Genomic DNA, 23,659 nt, shown 5'->3' with positions numbered 1-23,659 from the left:
GACTCCAACATCCACATCATTGATGAAGATGTTGAACACTGTGGGTTCAAGGACAGCGCCTGAAGGGACCCACTGGCCACAGGGCACCACGACGATTGACTTCTGTCAACCAACACCCTCTGAGTCTGACCGTGCAGCCAATTCCCCAACCAGCAGATTGTGGTGCACCGGAGGCCACAGTAGGCCAGTTTTTCCAAGAGGTGATTGTGGGATACTAGATCGAAGGCTTTTTTGAAGTCAAGATATATGACATCAATCCCCTCTCCCTTGTCCAGGTGATAGGTCATCTGGTCATAAAAGGAAATAAGGTTGGTTAAGCAAGGACTACCCGCAACAAACCCATGCTGGCTATCCCTCAGGATGTTGCCATCAGCCACTCTGTTGAGAATGGCCTCTTTGATAATCTTTTCTAAGATCTTCCCCAGGATAGAAGTCAGGCTAATGGGCCTGTAGTTAGCCGAATCCACTCTCCTCCCTTTCTTGAAGATCGGCACCACATTGGCCTTCTTCCAGTCTTCGGGCACAGGTGAGGGGCCGGGCGTGGGGGCGGGGCTACACCAGAGCGCCAGGAGTTTTCAAAGACCCATGCCAGGGGCTGGGCTATGACGCTCGCCAGCTCCTTGAGTGCCCTGGGGTGCAGGTTGTCAGGGCCAGCTGACTTGAAGGTATCCAGCTTCTCAAGGTGTTCCTTCACGAGGTCAGCATTGATGGAGGGTAGGGGATCCCCATCACCCGGATCTCCCTGTCCCATAGCAGGCATGGGCGTCCCGTGTGACTGATGAAAGACTGACGCAAAGTACCTATTTAATAGGTTGGCTTTTTCCTGGGCGGCAGCTGGGGCGGAGCCAGGAGAAGCCAGGCAGGCTGTAAAAAATGGGGAGCAGACAGACCTGAAGCGTCAAGCCTGTGGTGCCGCAGGCTGCAGACAGCCCAAGCTGGCATTAGCAGGAGCTCCCCCCAAGTGCAGACCCCAGGGGTGCTGGCACAGGAAGGCCTGGCCAGGGGCGGGGCTCAGCTCGGCACTTCCCCTTCCCGCAGGCGGCAGTGCCGGCAGGCCCGTGCGGAAGCCGGGAGCGATGGCCCCCCCGCGGCCTGGGGACCTATTTAATAGGTTGGCTTTTTCCTGGGCGTCAGTTGTCAGTTGCCCCATCTGGTTCAGCAGGGGTCCAACGTTGCCCTTGCTTTTCTTCCAGTTCCCCACGTATCTGAAAAAGGACTTTTTGTTGTCCTTGATGCCTGAAGCTAGTTGGAGTTCAGTTGCAGCCTTGGCTTTCCTGGTTTGCTCCCTGCAGGACCGGACCAGCGCGGAGTAATCCTCCTTGGAGGTGAATCCCGTCCTCCATCCTTTGTAGGCTTTCCTTTTTAGCCGCAGGAGGTCCGCTAGGTCCCTGGAGAGCCAGGGGGGCTGCTGTGCCTTCTTGCTGCCTTTCCTCCGTGTTGGGATAGATTTAGCTTGTGCACTGAGGATCGCTTCCTTGAGAAGCAACCACTCTTCTTGAACTCCCATCTCCCTGGGGTCATGGTCCCTGAGGGCCTGACCGACTAGCCTCTTGAGCTTGTCAAAGTCGGCTTTTCTGAAGTCGAGGACTTCTGTGTTGCTGACTGACTTGCCAGCTTTATGGCGGATGGTGAAGGTGATCAGCTCGTGGTCGCTGTCACCCAACTTCCCATCAATCACTAGCTCGCCAATTAGGTCGTCCCCCGTAGCCAGTACCAGGTCGAGCAGCGCTTTGCCTCTCGTTGGCCCATAGACTTCTTGAGTCAGGTCGAGGTCATCCACGCACGAGAGAAAGCTTTGCGCCCGCTCAGATTTAGCTGAGTGATCTTCCCACGAGATGTCCGGGTAACTGAAGTCCCCCATGACCACCATGTCTGGGTAGCGGAAGTGAAATGCCTGCTTCTCCCCTCTTTTGTCCACATCCCTGACTGTCAGGAACTTTGTTTTCAACTCTGCAATGGTTGCCAAGCTGTGCAGTGATCTCCCCCGCCGGGATGGTGCCGAGGAGGGCTGGGGGGCAGGAGCGCAGCACAGTGGCAGTGCCAGGGGCTGCGGGTCAGCAGCGAGGGGCACCAGCACGGCCGGGGAGCGGGGGCGCGGGGTGTGGGTCAGGTGTAAGGGGCACTGCAGGGCCAGGGGTTTGCGATTCAGGAGTGAGGGGCAGCCGCGGGGCGTTTGTGATACCTGTGGGCCTCACAGTGTGGTTTGCACGGGCATGCTCCCTGCCTCAGTTTCCCTTCCTTGTCCCCGCCTTTACCGGGGGGGCATGGGTTGCGGGAGCGCGAGCAGGAAGGAAGGCGGCGGGGGGCACTCGGCCCGGGCAGGGCCCTCGGGATGGCGAGGGCCGGGGCTGCACGCGGAGACACAGCGGGGCAGTGACGAGACGCCGGGGCCGCGGGCAGCAGCGGAAGCGGGGCGGGGCGCAGCGCGGGAACGCCGGGACGGGGGGCGCGGCCAGAGCGCAGAAGTGGGAGGGGCCCGAGCGCGGGGGATCACGTGGGAGCGGGGAGGAAGGGGCGGTGCATGCGCAGTGCATTGTGGGAAGGGCGGGTGCTTGGAGGACCCCGGGGGCGGGGCGGGGCGGGGCGGGGCGTGGGGGAGGGGCAGAGCGACCACAACACCCCCTCCCACCGCGCGCTGCGCGTCCTTCGCGCGGTTTTTTTAACCGCCGCCGCGATCGTTCTCGCGAGTCTTGGGGACTGACGCGCCGCGCAAGAGTGCAAGGGTGTGAGTGTGCAAAAGTGAGTGTGCGCGCGGACGCGGGGCGGGGGGCTGTGTTGGGGGGGCGGGATGCGGCGGGGTCCCCCCCGGGCGGGGCGGGGGGGCTCCGCGAGGCGGCTGCGCGCGGGGGGCGGGGCCGGGGGCGGGGCTCAGCTCGGCACTTCCCCTTCCCGCAGGCGGCAGCGCCGGCAGGCCCGTGCGGAAGCGATGGCCCCCCCGCGGCCTGGGGACCCGCCGCCCCCGGGCGCAGGTGAGGGGCCGGGCGTGGGGGCGGGGGGCGGCTGCCCCAGACCCCCCGAACCCGAGGAGGCCTGGGCGGTGGCGCGGGGCAGGGACGGACGGTGGCCGACCCGTCCCGGAGCAGGAGGCCCGGCCCTCCGTGCAGAAATCGCCGCCGCGGCCTGCTGGTGCCGTCCGTGCCGCAGGCCAGCACCTCTTCCTCCCCAGCGCTCCCCTCCCGGGCCCCGGAGAGCGCTGGCCTGGCGCTGCCCTGCCCTGCCCTGGTCACGGCCGTGACACAGCTCCAGCACCCCTCGGGCGTGTCCCTGCCGGCCCTGCGCCGGGGTGTGATGACCGCCCCGCACTGGGGCAGGGTCACTGGGGCTCCTCTCCAGCCTCCTGCCCTCAGCAAGAGCTGTGGGACCAGGAGTCTGCCTTCTCCCCCATCCTCCACGCACCGAAGCCTCCGTCTGCCTCGGTCCCAGGCCGGTGCGGGAGGCGAGCAGGGCTGTCCCCGTGCCAGCAGCACCAGCGCTGCCCTCCGCGCTCCTCCCCACCCGCAGGTGCTGGGACCCTGAGCGGCGCTGAGCAGAAACCTCCCGGAGAAGAGCCTGCGAAGCTGGATGTGCGGAGGACTTGCCCAGGGGGGCTGGGGCAGAGCCTGGAGGTGAGCAGGGCACCACGTGCACTAGTAGGGAGCACAGCTGGGGCCGGGGGGGCTGTAGAAAAACAAGCAAAAAGACGTGGGGAGCAGAGACCTGAAGAGCGTCCAGCCTGTCATGCCCAAGCTGGCATTAGCAGGAGCTCCCCCCAAGTGCAGACCCCAGGGGTGCTGGCACAGGAAGGCCTGGCGAGAGTGGTGGAGACGGGGCTCCCTGCATCCAAAAGTGCTGGCCCGGCTGCCTCCAAGGACCGAGCCGACAGACCGTGGTGAGCTGGGCTGAGGCGGACTCGTGAGCTCCCATGTCCACAGCTGCATCCACCTCGCGTGTGCGCTGAGTAACGGGGGATGCTGCAGCCCTGCCTGTCCTGGCTAAGCCTGCAATGAGCTGTAGTGCAGAGCGATTGCAGGTGGGGCTGGGAGCAGCTGGGGCAGGAGACACTGATGGTGCAACGCTTGTGCCCGCAGCTCCGGGAGGTGTTTGAGGACGTGGCGGTGTATTTCACACGGGAGGAGTGGGAGCTGCTGGACGATGAAGACAAGGTGCTTTACTGGGACCAGATGCTGAAGACTTACCAAGCCCTCGTTTCCCTGGGTAAGGCTCTGGTTCTTGCTTCTCCCTGGTGCTGTGCGGACTCTGACATCTACTGTGTTGTTTGTTTTTTTTTCCTGTGTTTCAATAGTCTCATCCTCATGCACTTTTCCCTGGTGGCTTCAATCCATTTCCTCCCCACTGCTCTGTTGCTGATCACACTTCCTATCTGATAGACCCTCCTTCATTTGATCCAGCCTCCTTCACTTGTCTTCCCTATTGTTGTAACTGCCAGTGCGTCCAATCTCAGCAGTTTCTTGGCAACACTATCTCCCTTTCCCTTCTCAGCACATTTGTATCGTCTTCAATTTATTGTGCATGAATTCACTAACAGCTCTTCCCTGGGGAATTTTTTTCTCTTTCCTTCTCTTTCACTAGCGTGTCCTGTCCAAACACATTGAACAATCCAAGCCTTCTCAGTTCTGTGATCTCTAAATCCCATTTCTCCTCCTGTGGTTATGACCCAGGAGAAGTTCATGGAAGCATCTGCTGCTTCAACATGTGTATGATGCATTTCCTTAACTCTTCCTCTAGTGACACATGTACCCATGATGTTACCCAGGTGCTTGTACCAGGGGTCATGGGAAGCTTCTGTCCATTTTCTTCCCAACAGCTTCCTCTCCAGAGACCAGAGACTCTGGCTTTGCCGTATTTTTGTAAATACCTGTGCTCTGAAGCTTAGTCTGCCATTCTCAAAAGCTTCCTTTTCCTCCTAAGGCCCCTCTGCAGATCAGGCAGCCATCACTGTGATCAGAGAAGTGGACTAGGTGCAGGAGCTAGTGAAAAGCAGTTTTTATTTCCAGAGGATCTCTAATACAGGAGATTGTTCTGGCTTCTGTGCAGGGTTGATGGTACTTATCTTTCAGTAGATCAGTTTGCTTTTCTCATGCTTTCTTTTTTCTCCCTTTCTCCCAGAGGATTTCCTTATGGAAGTGCTTAAATGCTTTTCTAGCTCAACAAGGACAGCATAGACCACTTCTACATTATGGCCTTTCACGTGTTGTGAAACATGTGTCCTTCTGCCTTCTTTTGTCCAGATCCATGACTCCCAGGAACCTTGTGTTTAAACCCTGCAGTATTTGCCAACCTGTGCCCTCATCTCCCCTCCTCGGATGATTGTGCCATTGGATGGGATGATTGCTCAGTTGCAGCTACAGTTGCTCTAAAATCATCCTCTCCTATGCCCTGGTGATGCTGACTTTACCCTCTCTCCCAGAAAAAAGTCTCGCTGTCAGCCACCTGTCATGGATGGTCTTCACTGCCACAAGTCCTTGCCTTAAAACTTAACTGAGAACAAGTTTAATTTCCAGTTCTTTGCCTGGAATTGCACTGTGGTGAATGTTATCAACCCATATGTGGGTCCAGTATCTTTTCTTTCTGGTAGTTTTAAACAGTAGAAGCTTCATCTTTCTGCTCCCTAGTATATCACAAATCACTATATCTCCATGCCTGGCCTTGGTGACTCTGTCAGTTTGCTACACTTCTTATACCAGGGAGTGGTTGGTGCCTTGTTTCCTGTGACTGTCTGTCCACCACCTGGGTGATAAGGACTATCCTTTGCTTCTCCCTGCAGTGCCTTCTCTTCCATCCTAAATGCCTGTCCTGCCTTGTCTGTCAAGGCCCTAGTAGAAACCTTGAGTTTGTAAGATCCCTTCCCCCAAATCCCATGCAGTTATTCTGCATCCCGTACCCAGTCACTAACCCTCTTTAACCACTGCCCCAAACAGGATATCGAGGTCCCACACCTGCCTTAATCTGCAGCATCCAGCAAGGACAGCTGGAGCTCTGGGTCTGTGATGATGAGGACCGTTGGAAAATCTCAAGATCAGAGGACCTTGTGCCAGGTGGGTTGTGATTGTCCCCTCCACCCTACTCCGCTCTCAGAAATGCTCCAAGTGCAGAGTGCCAGGGGATCTTGAAACTGCAGACCTGCCCTGTGCTGCCCTCAAACACAGCACGTTGTCCTGTAATGTGTCTGGGCACATGTTGTTCCCATTCCCTGAAATGTCAAGCTATGGAGAAAAGCAGCTCTTCCCTTTTCACCTGATAGATTGTTAGGGGCTGGAAGGGACTTTGCAAGATAATCAGATCCAGTCCCGTGCACCAGGCAGGAAAGCCAGCTGGGGTCAGGTGACCATCCAGTTGCCTCTTGAAGATGTCCAGGGTGATTTGCACCACCTCTGGAGGGAGTTTCTTCCGCTGTCTGGACACCCTGACTGAAGTTTTTCCTAGAGTTGAGCCTAAAGTGGTCTTCCAGGAATTTGTGGCCATTACTCCTGGTTTTCCCCAAGGGTGCCCTAGTGAGCAGTTGTTCACTGAGCCCTTGATGTAGCGGTAAGCTGCTACCAAGTCCCCTTTCAGCCTCCTGTTCAGGCTGAAGAGGCCCTAGTCCCTCATCCCCTCCTTGTACGGTTTGCCTTGCAAGTCTCTGATCATACGGGTGGCTCTTCTCTGGACCATCTTTGGTTTTTTCCATGTCCTTGTTCAAGTGTGGCACCCAGAACCGGACACAGTACTGCAGCTGCGGTCTCACCAGGGCTGAGTACAGCAGAAAAATCACCTTCTTGGTTTTCCATGAGATGCATCAATTGATGCATACCAGAGTATCGTTTGCCCTGATGGCTACTGCATTGTACTGACGGCTCACGTTCACACAATGGTCAGTTGTTACCCTTGGATCACTTGGTCGTCGTGCTAGTCGAATTGGCACCACCGAGCCTGTAAGTGTATTGGGGATTGTTTGCACCAAGGTGGAGCACCTTACACTTCTCAGTGTTGAACTTCATCTGGTTCCAATTTGCCCAACACTCCAGCCTGTCCAGGTCTGCCTGAATCCACAGCCTGTCTTCAGGGGTGACCATGCTCCCCTGTAACTTGGTGTTGTCTGCAAATCTGGCCAGTGAGCTGTTCATGCCCACGCAGTCAGATCATTGATAAAGATGTTGAAAATCACCAGACCAAGCACAGACCCATGAGGGACACCACTGGCCACTTCGCCAGGGCAATGCAGATCCGTTCATAAAAACTCTCTGGGTCCTACCTCGCAGCCAGTTTCGTACCCGCTTAACTGTCGAGCAGTTAAACCTACAATCCTCCAATCTCCCCATAAAGATATCATGGGACATTAGATCAAAGGGCTTTTGGAAGTCTAAGTATATAATGTCAGCCTCCTCCCCTTGTCCAGGTGATGAGACCCCTGCTCATAGAAAGAGATGCGGTTGGTAAGACCAGACCTGCCTGTGACAGCCATGCTGGCTGTTGTTCAGGATCCTACCCTCCACAAGCATATCACCTATAGACTCCTTAAGTTTTGTTTTTTTTCCCTAAGGTTTTCCCTGGGCTAGAGTTGAGACTGATTAGACTATAGTTACCTGGGTCCTCCCTCTTCCCCTTCTTGAAGATGGGTCCAATATTGGCCCTCTTCCAATCCTCAGGGATCTCCCCTGAGCACCACAAGTTTTGGAAAAGTTTTTTGCCAGGGGTCCTGCAATGACCTGGTCCAGCGCCCTCAGCACTTTTGGGTGAAATTCATCTGGTCTTGATGACATAAATGTCTAGCTTTTTCATAGATTCATAGATGCTACAGTCAGAAAGGACCTCAACAGATCATCGAGTCCCACCACCCTTTTATGGTTCTTGATTCCCACTGCTAACTTAAATTGAGTTGACGCCTTAGCTTTCCTAATCTTCTCCCTACAAGTGCAGACCACTGTTGTATAATTCTCCTTGAGGACTGTCCCAAGCTTGCATTGTGTGTATGCCTCTTTTCAAGTGGACCATGATATCCCCATTAAGCCAAGAGGACTTGCCAGCCTTTCTGCTGCCTTCCCTCCGCATGGGGATGGCCATCTTTTGTGCTTTGAGGATCATGTCCTTGAGGAATGAGCAGTCTTCATGCACTCCATTCGTCTTCTGTTCCTGGTCCTGCATTGCCTCCCCTACTGTTTCCCTGAACCTGTTGAAACTTGCATTTTCAAAGTTCAGGACTTCAGCGCTGCTAGTTGATTTGTCTGCCTTATGGCAGACAGTGAACATGATGATCTTATGGTTGCTGTCGCCCAGGCTACTATCATTATTCAAGTTGCTCACCAGATGACCTCCTTTGGCCAAGACCAAGTCTAGGACATCATTGCCTCCAGTTAGCCTTTGCACTTCCTAGGTCAGGTAGAGCTCATCGATGCAGGTTAAGAAGCTACGTGACCAATCTGACCTAGCCAAGTATACCTGTCAATGCATGTGTGATCTCTGAGGCCTTACGTGTTGTACAGGCTGCCTGGTGAGTAGCCCCTCCCCCCAACTTGCCTGCCATGACTTTGATGTTATGCTATCGAGAGAGGGGGTTCAATGGAGATCTTCCTGGGAGGGCCTCCTGGCAAACAGCAATACTCACGATTTTTTTGGTGCGATGTTCTACGAGGCTCTGCCTCCCCTACACCCTATCCACTCGCCAGCCAGAGGGGTGTCTGTGCAATGATGGGTTCGGCCCTGCAGGCTTGCCTGCAGCTTGCTTTGGGTGGGATACCACATCTGCGTGGCCTCAGTTGGCTCCTGTCCCACCGGGTTTGATGCACAGCCTTCCCTCTATCTCTTTGTATTTTTCCTCTTTTTTTTTAGTTTCAAAAGAAATATTCTCCTGAGGAGGAGAGGGATGTGGAGCTGCCTCCTTTTCCCCAGCCTCCTGTTTCCCCTGCTTTGCTTCCTACAGGGAGCTGAAACACTTTTCCCTGGCTGCCTTCCACAGGGAGCTCACAGGCTTTCCCTGCTCTGCCTCTAGCAGGGGGCTCAAAGGTTTCCCCTGCCCTGCTTGCTGGTGACACGTTGGCTGTGCCACTCCTCTCCCACATAGGAGCCTCAGCACGCCTTGTGTGCTGCCCACTAACGCTGTCTCCCGCCCGGGTTCTGGCGGGACTTTAAAACTTTACCGTGGTGGCCGGTATGGCTGCTTTGAATTGTCCAGCTGTTCTCCGTGCGGGAAACAACTGATTAAACAGCCAGCATAACGCTGGCTCACATGGCTGCAGCCCCGGTCCCGGCTCCTGCTCTGGCTGCCCAGCAGGAGGTAAGTTATCCCTGCAGAGGGTCTGTTTCCGGGGTTTGGGGCCCACGGGGATTACCCTCTCCCCTTCGGGCGCCTGTGGGGGCATATCGCCACCACAGCATGTCTGGGTAATTAAAGTCGCCCATGACAACCATGTCCCTTTATAGTTTCATAGTAGCTAGGGTCAGGAGGGACCTGAACAGATCATCTAGCCCAACCCCTTGCCACAGGCAGGAATAAATGCTAGGTTCACAAGATCCCAGACAGGTGATCATCCAACCTCCTCTTGAATTTGCCCAAGGTAGGGGTGAGGACCACTTCCCTTGGGAAGTTGGTTCCAGATTTTGGCCACCCTAACTGTAAAATATTCCCTTCTGATCTCTAACCTAAATCTATTCTCCATCAGCTTATTACCATTGTTCCTCGTCACCCCAGGTGGTGCTGGGGAGAAAAGGGCTCAACTTATTTGCTGTTGATCTTCCCTGAGGAGTTTGTAGGCAGCCACCAGGTCCCCCCTCAGCCTTCTCTTGCTGTGGCTGAACAGGTTCAGGTCCCTCAGTCTCTCCTCGTAGGGCCTGTCCTGCTGCCCTCTCACCAAGTGGATGGCCCTCCTCTGAAACCTCTCCAGGCTGGCCACAACCTTTTTAAAGTGTGGCACCCAGTACTAGACAGTACTCCAACTGCGGCCTGACCAAAGTTGCATAGATGGGGGAGCATCACCTCTCTGGACCAGCTTGAGATGCATCTTTGGATGCATGACAAGGTATGGCTGGCCTTGCTGGCTGCGGTCTGGCATTGGCGGCTCTTGTACATCTTGGAGTCAACAATGACACCAAGATCCCTTTCCATCTCTGTGCTTTCAAGAAGGGAACTCCCCAGCCCATATGTATGCTGTGGATTCCTTCTCCCAAGGTGCAGCACCCTGCATTTGTCTACGTTGAACCCCATCCTGTTCTCATCTGCTCACTTTTGTAGTCTGTCTAAATATAGTCTCAGCCTCTCTCTCCCTTCAAGTGTGTCCACCTTGCCCCACATCTTAGTGTCATCAGCAAACTGGGATGACGTGTTTTTCAACCCCCTCATCCAAGTGGCTGATGAAGATGTTAAATAGTGCAGGCCCGAGGACTGAGCCCTGGGGGGCCCCACTGCTCACATCTTGCTAGGTTGAGTGCAACCCGTCCACCATTCGTCTCTGGGTGTGCTCCGTCAGCCAGCATTTTACCCATGCAAGTGTGTAGGCATCAATGCCACAGTCTCTTAATTTATTGATGACGATGGGGTGAGAGACAATGTTAAAGTCTAGAAAGACTACATCCATGGCGACACCATCGTCCAAGGATTTAGTCACCAGGTCATAAAAGGCAACCAGGTTGGTCAGGCAGGACCTGCCTTTGATGAACCCATGTTGATTACCCTTAAGCATGATCTCCCCTGCAGGCCTCCCACAGATGTGCTCCTTGATGATTCTCTCCAAGATCTTCCTGAGCACAGACATGAGGCTTACAGGCCTATAGTTAGTAGGGTCCTCCTTCCTCCCTTTCTTGAAAATTGGGACCACATTAGCCAGTTTCCAATCCCCCGGCACCTGGCCAGATGACCATGAATGCTCATGTGGCCGGGCCAAGGCCTTTGCAATGACCCCTGCTAGCTCCCTTGACACTCTTGGGTGGAGCACATCTGGACGTGCAGATTTAAAAATGCCTAGCCCTTCCAGAAGATCCCTAACTACATCTGCGCAGTCTGAAGACCTGACAGGTATCCCCGAGATTGTCCCTACTTCTGGTAAGTGGGTTGTCCCAGTCCCTGTTCAAGAAAACAGCAGCAAAGAAACTTAAAAATATTGGCTTTTTTGTCTGATATAGTCATAAGATTACCGTTTGCGTCTTGCAGGGGCCCTAGATTGCCTGGTGCCCTCTTCTTGCTCCCAGTGTACTTCAAAAAGGACTTTTTGTTGTCCTTAATCCTGACACAGTCAAATGGGTCACCAACTGGCTGGCGGGTGGCATACAGAGAGTGCTAGTGGACAAGCCATTTTCAACCTGGAGGGATGTGTGCAGTGGGGCTCAGTCCTCGCGCCCACACTGTTCAACATCTTCATCAGTGACCTGAACGAGGGGATACAAAACACCCTGTTCAAATCTGCTGGTGACACTAAGATGTGGGGGGATGTGGGCATGCTAGAAGGAAGGAATAGGCTACAATCGGACCTAGACAGGTTACAGGGGTGGGCGGACGAGATTAGAATGGGATTCAGCACTGTGATGCACCTGGGGAGGAAGAACCAGCACCATACCTACAGGCTGGGGAACTCCCTTCCCTTCAGTGCAGAGGCAGAAAAGGATCTTGGAGTCATCTTTGATGCCAAGATGAACAAGGGCTGGCAGTGTGGGGATGCAGTCAGGAAGGCCAACCACACCTTGTCATGCATCCACAGATGCATCTCAAGCAGGTCCAAAGAGGTGATCCTCCCCCTCTGAGGCACTGGTCAGGCCGCACGCAGCTGGAGTACTGCGTCCAGTTCTGGGCGCTGCACTTCAAGAGGGATGTGGACAACATGGAGAGGGTCCAGAGGAGGCCACTCGCATGATTGGGGGCAGCAGGGCAGGCCCTGTGAGGAGAAGCTATGGGACCAGGAGTGACTAGAAATAACAGTCACAAGCTGGCAGAGGGTAAATTCAGACTAGACATCAGGAGGTGCGACTTCATGGTCAGGGTGACTAGGATCTGGAACCAACCAGGAAGCCACAGCAGCCCTCCTGGCTCTCCAGGGACCTAGTGGAACTCCTGCGGCTAAAAAGGAAAGCCTACAAAGGATGGAGGATGGGATTCGCCTCCAAGGAGGATTATTCTGCACTGCTCCGGTCCTGCAGGGAGCAAACCAGGAAAGCCAAGGCTGCAGCTGAACTCCAACTAGCTTCAGGCATCAAGAACAACAAAAAGTCCCTTTTCAGATATGTGGGGAGCCGGAGGAAAAGCAAGGGCAACGCTGGACCCCTGCTAAACCAGATGGGGCAACTGACAACTGACGCCCAGGAAAAAGCCAACCTCTTAAATAGGTACCTTGCGTCAGTCTTTCATCAGTCCCATTGGACGCCCATGTCTGCTGTGGGACAGGGAGATCCGGGTGATGGGGATCCCCTACCCTCCATCAATGCTGACCTCGTGAAGGAACACTTTGAGAAGCTGGATACCTTCAAGTCAGCTGGCCCTGACAATCTGCACCCCAGGGTACTCAAGGAGCTGGCGAGCGTCATAGCCCGGCCCCTGGCACGGGTCTTCGAGAGCTCCTGGCGCTCTGGTGTCGTGCCCGAAGACTGGAAGAAGGCCAATGTGGTGCCGATCTTCAAGAAAGGGAGGAGAGTGGATCCGGCTAACTACAGGCCCACTAGCCTGACTTCTATCCCAGGGAAGATCTTAGAAAAGTTTATTAAGGAGGCCATCCTTGAGGGACTGGCCCAGGCTAACATCCTAAGGGACAGGCAGCACGGGTTTGTTGCGGGTAGGTCTTGTTTGACCAATCTCATTTCCTTCTGTGACCAGGTGACCTATCACCTGGACCAGGGAGATGAGATTGATGTCATATATCTTGACTTCAAAAAAGCTTTTGATCTGGTATCCCATGATCACCTCTTGGCCAAACTGCCCAGTTGTGGCCTTGGCTCCACCACGATCCGCTGGCTGGGAAATTGGCTCCGTGGTCGGACCCAGAGGGTTGTGTTTGATGGCAGTCACTCATCGTGGTGCCCTGTGACCAGTGGGGTCCCTCAAGGCTCTGTCCTGGGACCCATCCTGTTCAACATCTTCATTAACGATGTGGACATTGGAGTCAGCAGTGGACTGGCCAAGTTCGCCGATGACACCAAACTTTGGGGCAAAGCATCCATGCCAGAAGATAGGCGGGTGATCCAGGCTGACCTGGACAAGCTCAGCAAATGTGCAGACGAGAACCTCATGGTGTTTAACACCGAAAAATGCAAGGGTCTCCACCTTGGGAGGAAAAACCTGCAGCACCCTTATAGGCTCGGCAGTGCTACGTTGGATAGCACTACAGAAGAAAGAGACTTGGGGGTCATCATTGACCACAAGATGAACATGAGCCTGCAATGCGATGCTGCGGCTAGTAAAGCGACCAAAGTGCTGGCTTGCATCCATAGATGCTTCTCGAGCAATCCAGGGACGTCATTCTCCCCTTGTACTCGGCCTTCGTGAGGCCGCAGCTGGAGTGCTGCATCCAGTTTTCGGCTCCACAATTCAAAAAGGATGTGGAGAAGCTTGAGAGAGTCCAGAGAGCCACGCGCATGATCAGAGGTCAGGAAAGCAGATCTTACGATGACAGGCTGAGAGCCATGGGACTCTTTAGCCTGGAATAGCGTAGGCTCAAGAATGATCTAATGGCCACCTATAAGTTTATCAAGGGTGACCACCAGGATCTGGGGGAACGTCTGTTCACCAGAGCGCCCCAAGGGATGACGAGGTCGAACGGTCACAAACTCGTGCAAGACGTTTCAGGCTGGACATAAGGAAGAATTTCTTTCCTGTCCGAGCCCCCAAGGTCTGGAACAGTCTGCCAGCGGAGGTGGTTCAAGCACCTACATTGAACACCTTCAAGAGTAAATTGGATGCTTCTCTTGCTGGGATCCTATGACCCCAGCTGACTTCCTGCCCTTTAGGCAGGGGGCTGGACTCAATGATCTCCCGAGGTCCCTTCCAGCCCTAATGTCTATGAAATCCATGAAACTTCCAAGAGAAGTGGTGCTGGCTGCTACCCTGGGGGTTTCATAGTTTCGAGGGTCGGAAGGGACCTGAGCAGATCATCTAGTCCGATCCCCTGCCATGGCAGGAAAGAGTACTGGGGTCAAACGACCCCAGCAAGATGTTCATCCAATCTCCTCTTAAACACCCCCAGGGTAGGAGCCTGCACCACTTCTCTTGGAAGCTGGTTCCAGACCCTAGCCACCCTGACCGTGAAGTCGCGCTTCCTGATATCCAACCTAAACCTACCCTCTGCCAGCTTGTGACCGTTATTCCTGGTCACTCCTGGCAGTGCTTGGGGAAACAGTGACTTCCCCAGTGCCTGCTGATCCCCCCTGACTACTTTATAACAAGCCACAAGATCCCCCCTCTCAGTCTTCTCTTGTGGAGGCTGAACAGGTTCAGGTTCTGTCGCCTCTCCTTGTAGGGCCTGCCCTGTTGTCCCCTGATCATGCGAGTGGCCTCCTCTGGACCCTCTCCACGTTGTCCACATCCCTCCTGAAGTGCGGTGCCCAGAACTGGACGCAGTACTCCAGCTGCGGCCTGACCAGTGCCGCATAGAGGGGGAGGATCACCTCCCTGGACCTGCTCGAGATGCATCTGTGGATGCAGGACAAGGTGCGGTTGGCCTTCCTGACCGCGTCCCCACACTGCCGGCCCATGTTCATCTTGGAGTCAGTTATGACTCCAGGATCCTTTTCTGCCTCTGTGCTGACAAGAGGGGAGTTCCCCAGCCTGTAGGTATGGTGCCGGTTGTTCCTCCCCAGGTGCATCATCTTGCACTTGTCTGTGTTGAAACCCATCCTATTCTCATCCGCCCACCCCTGTAACCTGTCTAGGTCTGATTGTAGCCTGTTGCATCCTTCCAGTGTGCCCACGTCCGCCCACATCTTAGTGTCATCAGCAAATTTGAACAGGTGCTTTTTACCCCCTCATCCAAATCGCTGATGAAGATGTTGAACAGTGCGGGCCCGAGGACCGAGCCCTGCGGAACCCCTCTGCCCACGTCCTTCCAGGTTGAGAAGTACCCATCTACTACCACCCTCTGGGTGCAGCCCCTCAGCCAGTTGGCAACCCATTTGACTTTGTGGGTGTCTACATCTCAGCCCCCCAGTTTCTTAATGAGAACGGGGTGAGAGACAGTGTCAAATGCCTTCCAGAAGTCCAGGAAGACGATGTCCACTGCTACCCCTGCGTCTAATGATCTGGTGATCTGATCGTAGAAGGCCACCAGGTTGGTCTGACAGGACCTGCCACTGATGAACCCATGTTGGTTGCCCCTAAGCATGCAGTCTCCTGCTGGCCCCTCCTGGATGTGGGCCAGCATTATTTTCTGGAACAGCTTGCCTAGAATCGAGGTGAGACTAACCGGTCTGTAGTTTCCCGGGTCCTCCTTCCTGCCTTTTTTGAAGATGGGGACCGCATTGGCCCTCTTCCAGTCCTCCGGTACCTCACCAGAGCACCATGAGCGCTCGTAAAGCTGTGCCAGGGGACTTGCAATGACCTCGGCCAGTTCCTTTAGAACTCTAGGGTGGAGATCATCCGGGCCGGCTGACTTGAATACGTCCAGCCCCTCCAGAAGCTCCTTAACTAAATCCTTGCTAACCTGTGGCCCATGTGTGCCTCCCCCGGGGCCCGAGGGGGCCCAGCAGGGAGGTGGCTGTTCTGGCCCCTACTTAGGAAGTCGGAGGCAAAGAAATCATTAAACATGTTAGCTTTGCCGTCTGGTGTGACGACCAAGTTTCCCATCGCGTCCTGCAAGGGCCCCACGTTACCCGGGACCTTCTTTTTACCCCCGACATATTTAAAAAAGGGCTTCTTATTGTCCTTAACCTGGGAAGCTAGTCACATTTCCATCTCTGCTTTGGCCTTCCTGACTACCCCCCTACATCCCCGAGCAACTACAGAATAGCCCTCCCTGGTGATGACCCCTTCTTTCCATTGGGTGTAAGCCTTGTTTTTAGCAAGGAGACATTCCCGGATGCTTTTGGTGAGCCACGGAGGCTTGTGTGCTCTCCTGCTCCCTTTGATCCTCGTTGGGATTACCTCCCTTTGGGTTTGGAGGATCGTCTCCTTGAGGAGCGACCACTCTCCTTGGACACCCGGCTCCCCTCCCCCCCGGGACCTCAGCGCTTCTCCAACTATCATCCTTAGCTCGTTGAAGTCTGCCCTTCTAAAATCTAGGGCCGCTGCCTTGCTGCACGCCTTTGCCACCTTGCGCTGGATGGTGAATCCCAGCAGGCGACGATCGCTGTCGCCCAGGCGGTCGAGCACCCGCAGCCCCCGCACCAGGCCGTCACCCATGGCCAGCACTAGGTCCAACAAGGCGTCTCCCCGGTGAGGCTGTCCACGTCGTGGGTTCGCTGGAGGTCCTGCACTCTGGCCAAGACCCTGCGTGAGCGGTCAGACGTGGCTGACTGCTCTTCCCAGCAGATGTCCGGGAAATTCAGGTCCCCCATGACTACCACATCCTTAGCCTTCACTACCTCTGTGAGCTGACCCAAGAATTCCTGGTCAAGCTCCTCTCCCTGGTTGGGAGGTCTGTAGTAGACTCCCACCATTAAGTCCCTTTCCCCTCGACTGCCTTGTACTCTAACCCAAAGCACTTCAGAGTGCCCCTCCCCTGGCTCCTTGCTGATTAACGAGGATGTGTATTCCTCCTTAATATAGAGCGCCATGCCCCCACCTCTCCTTCCTATCCTGTCCCTCCTGTACAGCCCATAGCCCTTGACATTCACCGCCCAATCATGCGTTTCGTCCCACCACGTTTCCGTGATCCCCACTATGTCTGGGCTGGTGTCAGCCAGCAGGAGGGCGAGTTCCTCCTGCTTGTTGCCCATACTACGAGCGTTTGTGTAGAGGCATTTGAGACCTCCTGTGGGTGTGTGTACTGACCCCCTCGTCCCAGCGTTACCCTGGCCCCTCTCTCTTACCTGTTTGATTGCTTTGCTCATTGGTCTGGGCTGAGCTGTAGTTGTGGGTGCTGTTTGGTCTGGCAGTCTGATGTTTCCTCCGCCCTCATCTTCCCCTTCCCCCGACGAGCCTAGTTTAAAGCCTGCCGGAGGAGGTCCACCAACCTAGAAGAGAACGCACGCTTACCTTTAGGGGAAAGGTGGAGCCCGTCCCATCCCATCATGTCTCGTCGTGATGTGCTGGTCGTGGCTGAGGAAGCCAAAGCCCTCCTCGAAGCACCATTCCTGCAGCCGACAGTTGGTCTCCGCGATGCACGTATCATGCCGTCTGCCTCGTCCACTCACTGGCAGGATAGAAGAGAAAACCACCTGTGCGCCCATCTCCTTCAGCACGCACCCCAGAGCGTGGTAGTCGTCCATCAGGTGATCAGGGCTCCTCCTGGCCACATCGTTAGTGCCCACATTGACTAGGACCATGGGGTAATAATCGGTGGGCTGGATTACGGTCTGGAGCATCCCTTTCATGTCCTGAATCCTTGCTCCAGGTAGGCAGTATACCTCGCGTGCCGAGGGGTCCCGGCGACAGATGGGGCCCTCCGTACCTCTCAGGATGGAGTCACCAGTGATGATCACACGACGCTTCTTCCTCCTGGCCTTCTTGCCTGCTTCGGCTTGCCCAGGACATGGTGTGCGTGGAGTTGCCTCCTCCCCGATTTCGTCCTCTCCGTCCTCCTCCTCCAGGGCTGCCAGAGCTTCGTACCTGTTCTCCAGCCGGACCGTAGGAACTGGTGCTGCCGTGTCTCGAGCAGCCCTGGCACGGGAGGTGACCGTCTGCCACTTAGCAGTGGAGGGCTCATCTTGAGGTGCGTCCTCCTTGGTCGTACAACCCTGCAGGGAAAGAAAATAGCTGTCAATTTCTTCCTCTGCCTCCCTGATTCCCCTCAGCCTGCTGACCTCCTCCTGGAGCTCCCTCACCCACGCCTGCAGGACAGGTGTGGGGGGTCTCCAGTCCCTGCCCCCCCAGGCCTTGCTGGGCAGCTCCCGCAGGCCAGGGGGTTGGGGGACGCCAGCCCCCCCGCGGGCTCCGTCTGGGTGGAGGCCTCAGAGAAGCCCCGGGAAGGCCGCGCCCCCTGGGCAGGGGCCCTGGCAGCACTCCCCATCGACACCATCGTAGGAGTTCCTAGCTGAGTTCGGGTCCTCTGGCCCGCACTAACAAGAGTCGGTCTCTCGGCCCCTCCGGCGCGAACGCCGGCGCGCTCTTACAGACCGCGCCTGTTTGCACGCTCTGTTCGCCCGGCTTGGGAGCGCGGCTCCCTACCGGCTCAGCTAAGAGGGATCCGGGGGGCTTCCCCTCCGGATCCAGCTCAGCTGCGTCGGCCGCTCTGCCCGACTTACCTTAGGGGGATCAGCTCAGTGTCCATTGAACCCAGGAGGTGCACAGCTCCACCGGGGGAGACGCCTTGGTCATTTGGTGAAGGAGCGGGATGCTCTCCAGAGTGGATCTGGTGGTGAGCAACCAGGGTTGAGAGGCAAGTGAAGCTCTTCACACACTTGATGCATATATGGGCCTTCTCACCTGCGTGCTTTATCTTATGAAGAGCAATGAGTGATGGGCAATTAAAGGTTTTCCTGACCTCAGAACAAGGTTGGGCTATGCCCCTATGCTTGATAGTGAGCTGATTCCCTCTGAGGCCCTCCCCAGTACCTTGGCTGGGATGCAGTGCCTCTATCTCCCTCAGCTCCACAAATGCTCCCCTGCCCCCAGGGCTCTTTCTAGGATCTGTCCCTCCTCCAGTCTCAGAGATGGTACCTGGTTCACTGCTACATTTTTCTTCTGGGGCCTCACCTGACTCTTGTGCCATTGTTAGCGAAGATTTAGTTAGGGAGCTTCTGGAGGGGTTGAACGTATTCAAGTCAGCTGGTCCGGATGATCTCCACCCTAGAGTCCTAAAGGAACTGGCCGAGGTCATTGCAAGTCCCCTGGCACAACTTTACGAGCACTCGTGGTGCTCTGGTGAGGTACCGGAGGACTGGAAGAGGGCCAACGTGGTCCCCATTCAAAAAAGGCTGCTATGAAACTATGGACGCTAGCCTGAGTTCCATCTCTGCCTTGGCCTTCCTAATTAGATCTCCTACACTCACGGGCCAAGGAGAAGTATTCTTCCCTTCAACTGGTTGTACGCCACCCTTTTAGTCCTCAGGCGTTTCTGAATGCCCTTGCTGAGCCAAGGGGGTTTCTGAGTACCCCCGCTTGCTTCTCTCAGGGACTGTTACCCTTTGGGCCTGGAGGATCGCCCCTTTAAATTACGACCACGCCTCATGGATGCCCAGCTCCTCTACCTTCTGGGACCTCAGTGCCTCCTCCACGAATCTCCGAAGCTCATTGACGTTGGCCCTTCTGAAGTCAAGGGCTTTAGTATTGCTATAAGCCCTGGACACCCTGCCCTGGATAGTGAATTCCAGCAGGTGATGATTGCTATTACCCAGGTGGTCAAGGACCTGCAGTGCTCTCACCAGGTCTCTGTCACCACGCTCCCCCTAATTACAGCTGGTAAGGCACAATCAAGTTTTCTGTTTTATCTTGGCCCAGATCTGGTTTCCCTTGAATACCATGACCTTACATTTCCATCACCACTTAGTAATGTAAGAGTTCATTCCCCAGCTCAAGGTAGCTATACCTTTCTAACACCATCTCCCAGGGGCTGATGGGATTTGTAGCCCCCGCCCCATGGAAATGCACATGGTGTGCAGAGGCTCTCCTTGGCTTCTCCTGGCCATGTTGAACTGGAACTTGAGAGGTGTTTCATTCTGGTCTCAGGCTGTGTTAAATGGCTCCATGGCACGGGTGGGATTTGCAAGGTTTTGTGTTGTGGGGAAAACTGAATACTGAATTCTCCCCCCCCCCAACCCCTGGTTTTCACCAGAATTGTCCCCTTCCTTTTTCCTCTCTGGGGCCCTGAGTGTCACAAAGTCTGAAGCTCAACACAGTCCAGGTTCAGGTTCATGGCAAGGCCTTTGTCCTGGTGCAGATTCCTCTGACTTGGCAGGCTACCTGGAACTTGTCAGTGGAGAAAAGCTCCCTGGGCTCATTCCCTGCAACTGAACTTGTCCTGAAAGCAGGCAGGAAGTAGAGCCCTGCTTCTCCCAGAACAGGGAGCCACAGCTGTAAGTCCTGCCCTCCTCCTCAGCCCGTTAGAGCATGAAAGCACTCAGGCTTCATACACCTGTCCCACATCTGCTTGTCCCAGCAGGGTTCAAGGTGGTGGGGCTGATGCTGGGACAGAAACCCTGACAGTCTGCCTCTGAATGCCACAGAGTAGGAAACGTTAGTCCCGCACAAGGACTTGCCTCTCCCTCCTCCCCAGCACTAGGTTTTGGAAGGAAGACCTTGATTTCTTGAGGGAATATGAGTGTTAAGGTCCAGGCCTACTCAGAGGCCCATTCCAGCAAAAGGAATAGCAGTTCTTGCCAGGATGTCAAGGAATAATGTGGAGTTTGTTCCCCACACAGGAGGTGCCTGGTTCCTGAGTAAAGATGAGGAGCAGCCTCCTGTGGAAGGGCCTGCAGACCTGGAGCCACCCTGGACTTGCCCAGGGAGTTTGGGTGAGATGGACTCCCTGAGACCTGAAGAAAAACAATGGCACAAGAGTCAGGTGAGGCCCCAGAAGAAAAATGTAGCAGTGAACCAGGTACCATCTCTGAGAGTGGAGGAGGGGCAGATCCTAGAAAGAGCCCTGGGGGCAGGGGAGCATTTGTGGAGGTGAGGGAGATAGAGGCACTGCATCCCAGCCAAGGTACTGGGGAGGGCCTCAGAGGGAATCAGCTCACTGTCAAGCATAGGGGCATAGCCCAACCTTGCTCTGAGGTCAGGAAAACCTTTAATTGCCCATCACTCATTGCTCTTTATAAGATAAAGCACGCAGGTGAGAAGGCCCATATATGCATCAAGTGTGTGAAGAGCTTCACTTGCCTCTCAACCCTGGTTGCTCACCACCAGATCCACTCTGGAGAGCATCCCGCTCCTTCACCAAATGAGTGGTGAGCTTTGTGTGCCCCTCGGACCTGGTGAATCACCTGCATGTCCACAGGGGGGGAGCATAGGTACTGGTGTGCTAAGTATGGTAAGACCTTCACCCATTTCTCCCTTTCTTGGCACCAGCACATCCACTTAAGGAGGGAGACACACCACTGCACTGGGTTCGGGAAGAACTTGTGTTGGCCAAACCAGTCCCAGCAGCAGTGTGCGCAGAGGGAGACGCAGCCACAGCATGGCACCAAGTGTGGGAAGAGCTTAAGGCAGCCTTCCAACCTGGCCAAGCACTGGTGCATGCACGCAAGGAAGAAGCCACATCAGTGTTCAGAGTGTGAGAAGAGCTTTGCCCACTATTCCAGCTTGGCCCGGCATCAGATCATCCACACAGGGAAGAAGCCACATCAGTGCCCAGAGTGTGGGAAGAGCTTCAACCGGTCCTGCAACCTGACCCAACACCGGCTCATCCATACAGGGGAGAAGCCACATCAGTGCTCGGAGTGTGGGAAGAGCTTTGCCCGATCCTCCCACTTGTCCCAACATAAGGTCACACACACTAAAGAGAAGGCACATCAGTGCTCAGAGTGTGGGAAGAGCTTCACCCAGTTCTCCACTGTGGCCCGGCACCAGCTCATCCACACAGGGGAGAAGCCACATCAGTGCTTGGAATGTGGGAAGAGCTTCAACCGATCCTCCAACCTGGCCCAACACCAGCTCATCCACACAGGGACGAAGCCATATCACTGCTTGAAATGTGGGAAGAGCTTCACTCAGGCCTCCAGTCTGGCCCAGCATCAGCTTATCCACACAGGGGAGAAGCCACATAAGTGCTTGGAGTGTGGGAAGAGATTTACTCAGGCCTCCAGTCTTGCCCAGCATCAGCGTATCCACAAGAGGGAGAAGCCACATCAGTGCTCGGAGTGTGGGAAGAGTTTCACCCAGTCCTCCAGCCTGGCCCGGCACCAGCTCATCCACATAGAGAAGAAAGCACATTAGCGGTTAGTGTTGGAAATGTTTCCCCCACATCTCCCCCACTTCTCCAAGCTGGCTGAGCACCAGTCCATCCACATATGGGTGCATCTGTAATGCTTCCAACAATGCAGGAAGGGCTTGGTGATGTATACCTGTTCAGCACCTACCAGTGCACTGCACCAGAAGTTCACCCATTGTTCAGCTCTGATAGAACTGCAGAACCCAGAGGACACGTAGGCTAGCTGCCAGGGTTTGATGCAGGGATGGGATAAAAGGAAAGGCCTCAGGCAGGGGCTAGTCCAGGTGCTGGGAGAACCTGTGAGATGACCTTTGCCTTAGCCTTAGAGCTGGTGCCATCCCCATCATTCTGTAAAAATGTCAGTGCTCACAGAGGCAGAAGTGCCTTCACAATACAGCGCCCTCTCCAAGACGACTAGCCCTATATGATACCCAGGGTTTGTCTTCAGCCAAATACAAGCTTTGTCCTTCCTCCTGCTCCCAGGGTTCTGGTATGTGAGGCTCCTGAGTTCCAGGAAGGAGGATAGTTATGGTGAGGAATCATTCCCTGCCTTCTACCCTGGCCTTGCCTTTCCTTCCCCCCACATTACCTCTCTCCTAGGCCTGCACATGTCCATTGGGGTATGCAAGAAGCTCCCACTGCTGCCCCATGAGCCCAGTTTGGCAGTTTTGTTTCTCAACCCCTCATCAGAACTATACCACCAGGTGCCAGCTGCCTGCCCTCCCCCTCCCCCCTAACACACCCACCCACACACACACACACACACACACACACCCCCCAACACTCCCCCCCCCCACTTCTTCATCCTGGTCTCTATAACAGATTCTTTGCTAATCAAGCCCCACAACTTAACACAATATTCCTGTGGTTGGTATCTATGTCCTCCTCAGAGCTGTGAAATGGGAACAGAGCAGGGACCAGAATCTCTCTGTGATTTGCCAGCCCCTTCCTTTCCCAGAGGATTCACCACAATCCAGGGGGTGGTGTTCACCCTCAGGAGCAGGAGCTGGTCACACTTGAGGCATTATACCCACGTCCTGCTGTGCAGCCAGGACCCTGTGCTTTTGGATTAATCTCTGCCAGGGGGAAGTAGAGTATCTGTTCTGGGTTCAGTGTGATAGTAGGGGTAAAGGAGATGCAGCCTGTGACGGGTCATATCTCTTCTGTGGAAGTGTGGGAAAAGTATGAATGCATCCTGTGGGTGAAATGCAGCACGTTGTAATCTCCCATTGGGAATACTGAGGCTTCCCTGCCAGTATCAAAGCCATTTGACTCTGTGCATGTCCCATAGAACCTACTCCAAGAGGTTAATAACCCATCCTGGAGCACACTCATTCATTTCCTTAACTGTCCTTTCTGCTGATACTCCCCAGTGTATTAAACTGCTCCTTCCCTTTCCCTATATTATAACATTTAAGAAAACCTTATGACTTCTGAATGAACCTCAGTTTTTTGGCAGGAGGGCTGGTTTGTTTTGTTGGAGGTGGCCATAGAAAGAAGGGAGGGAGGGAGAATTTGTTCAACATACTTTGTGCCCGTTACTTGTTGAATTTCAAGGGGGCAGTTGAGAGTGGGGCAATGCCTGTGACACACACTCCCTCACCTACATGAACTGAAGTCTGAACTACCCCTTCCCAAGAGGGGAGCACGGGTGCAAGTCAGTTTAGGTCTCCTGATGTTTCTTCACGAGGCCTGACTCCAAAGCCTGCTTCTCGCATGCAGTTCCCACTGTTTTTTGTGACAGT

At 55.0% G+C, this 23,659-nt stretch overlaps 1 protein-coding gene across 3 annotated transcripts; it reads left to right on the top strand.

The window, feature by feature from the left end:
• The first annotated feature begins 2,600 nt into the window (after positions 1-2,600).
• LOC149875764 (uncharacterized) lies at positions 2,601-23,341 on the top strand. 3 transcript variants are annotated; one of them, XM_090031158.1, is made up of 7 exons: positions 2,601-2,739; positions 2,896-2,969; positions 3,502-3,605; positions 4,068-4,194; positions 5,919-6,035; positions 20,404-20,546; positions 21,053-23,341. In XM_090031158.1, exons 2-7 carry the CDS (start codon positions 2,927-2,929, stop codon positions 21,917-21,919), a joined length of 1,401 nt encoding a protein of 466 aa, XP_089887284.1. In that variant the 5' UTR covers positions 2,601-2,739; positions 2,896-2,926; the 3' UTR covers positions 21,920-23,341. The 3 variants fall into 3 exon arrangements, with proteins under 3 accessions (XP_089887284.1, XP_089887285.1, XP_089887286.1); XM_090031159.1 differs by lacking the exon at positions 5,919-6,035; XM_090031160.1 differs by lacking the exon at positions 2,896-2,969 and having other exon boundaries at positions 2,607-2,739.
• Positions 23,342-23,659: the final 318 nt, after the last annotated feature.

The sequence above is a fragment of the Crocodylus siamensis genome, chromosome 1 (assembly GCF_052110815.1).
Source record: "Crocodylus siamensis isolate JL-2025a chromosome 1, ASM5211081v1, whole genome shotgun sequence".
NCBI classification, from domain to species: Eukaryota; Metazoa; Chordata; order Crocodylia; family Crocodylidae; genus Crocodylus; species Crocodylus siamensis.
Note: the sequence above shows the minus strand (reverse complement) of the source record. Positions and strands in the feature narration are given on the sequence as shown.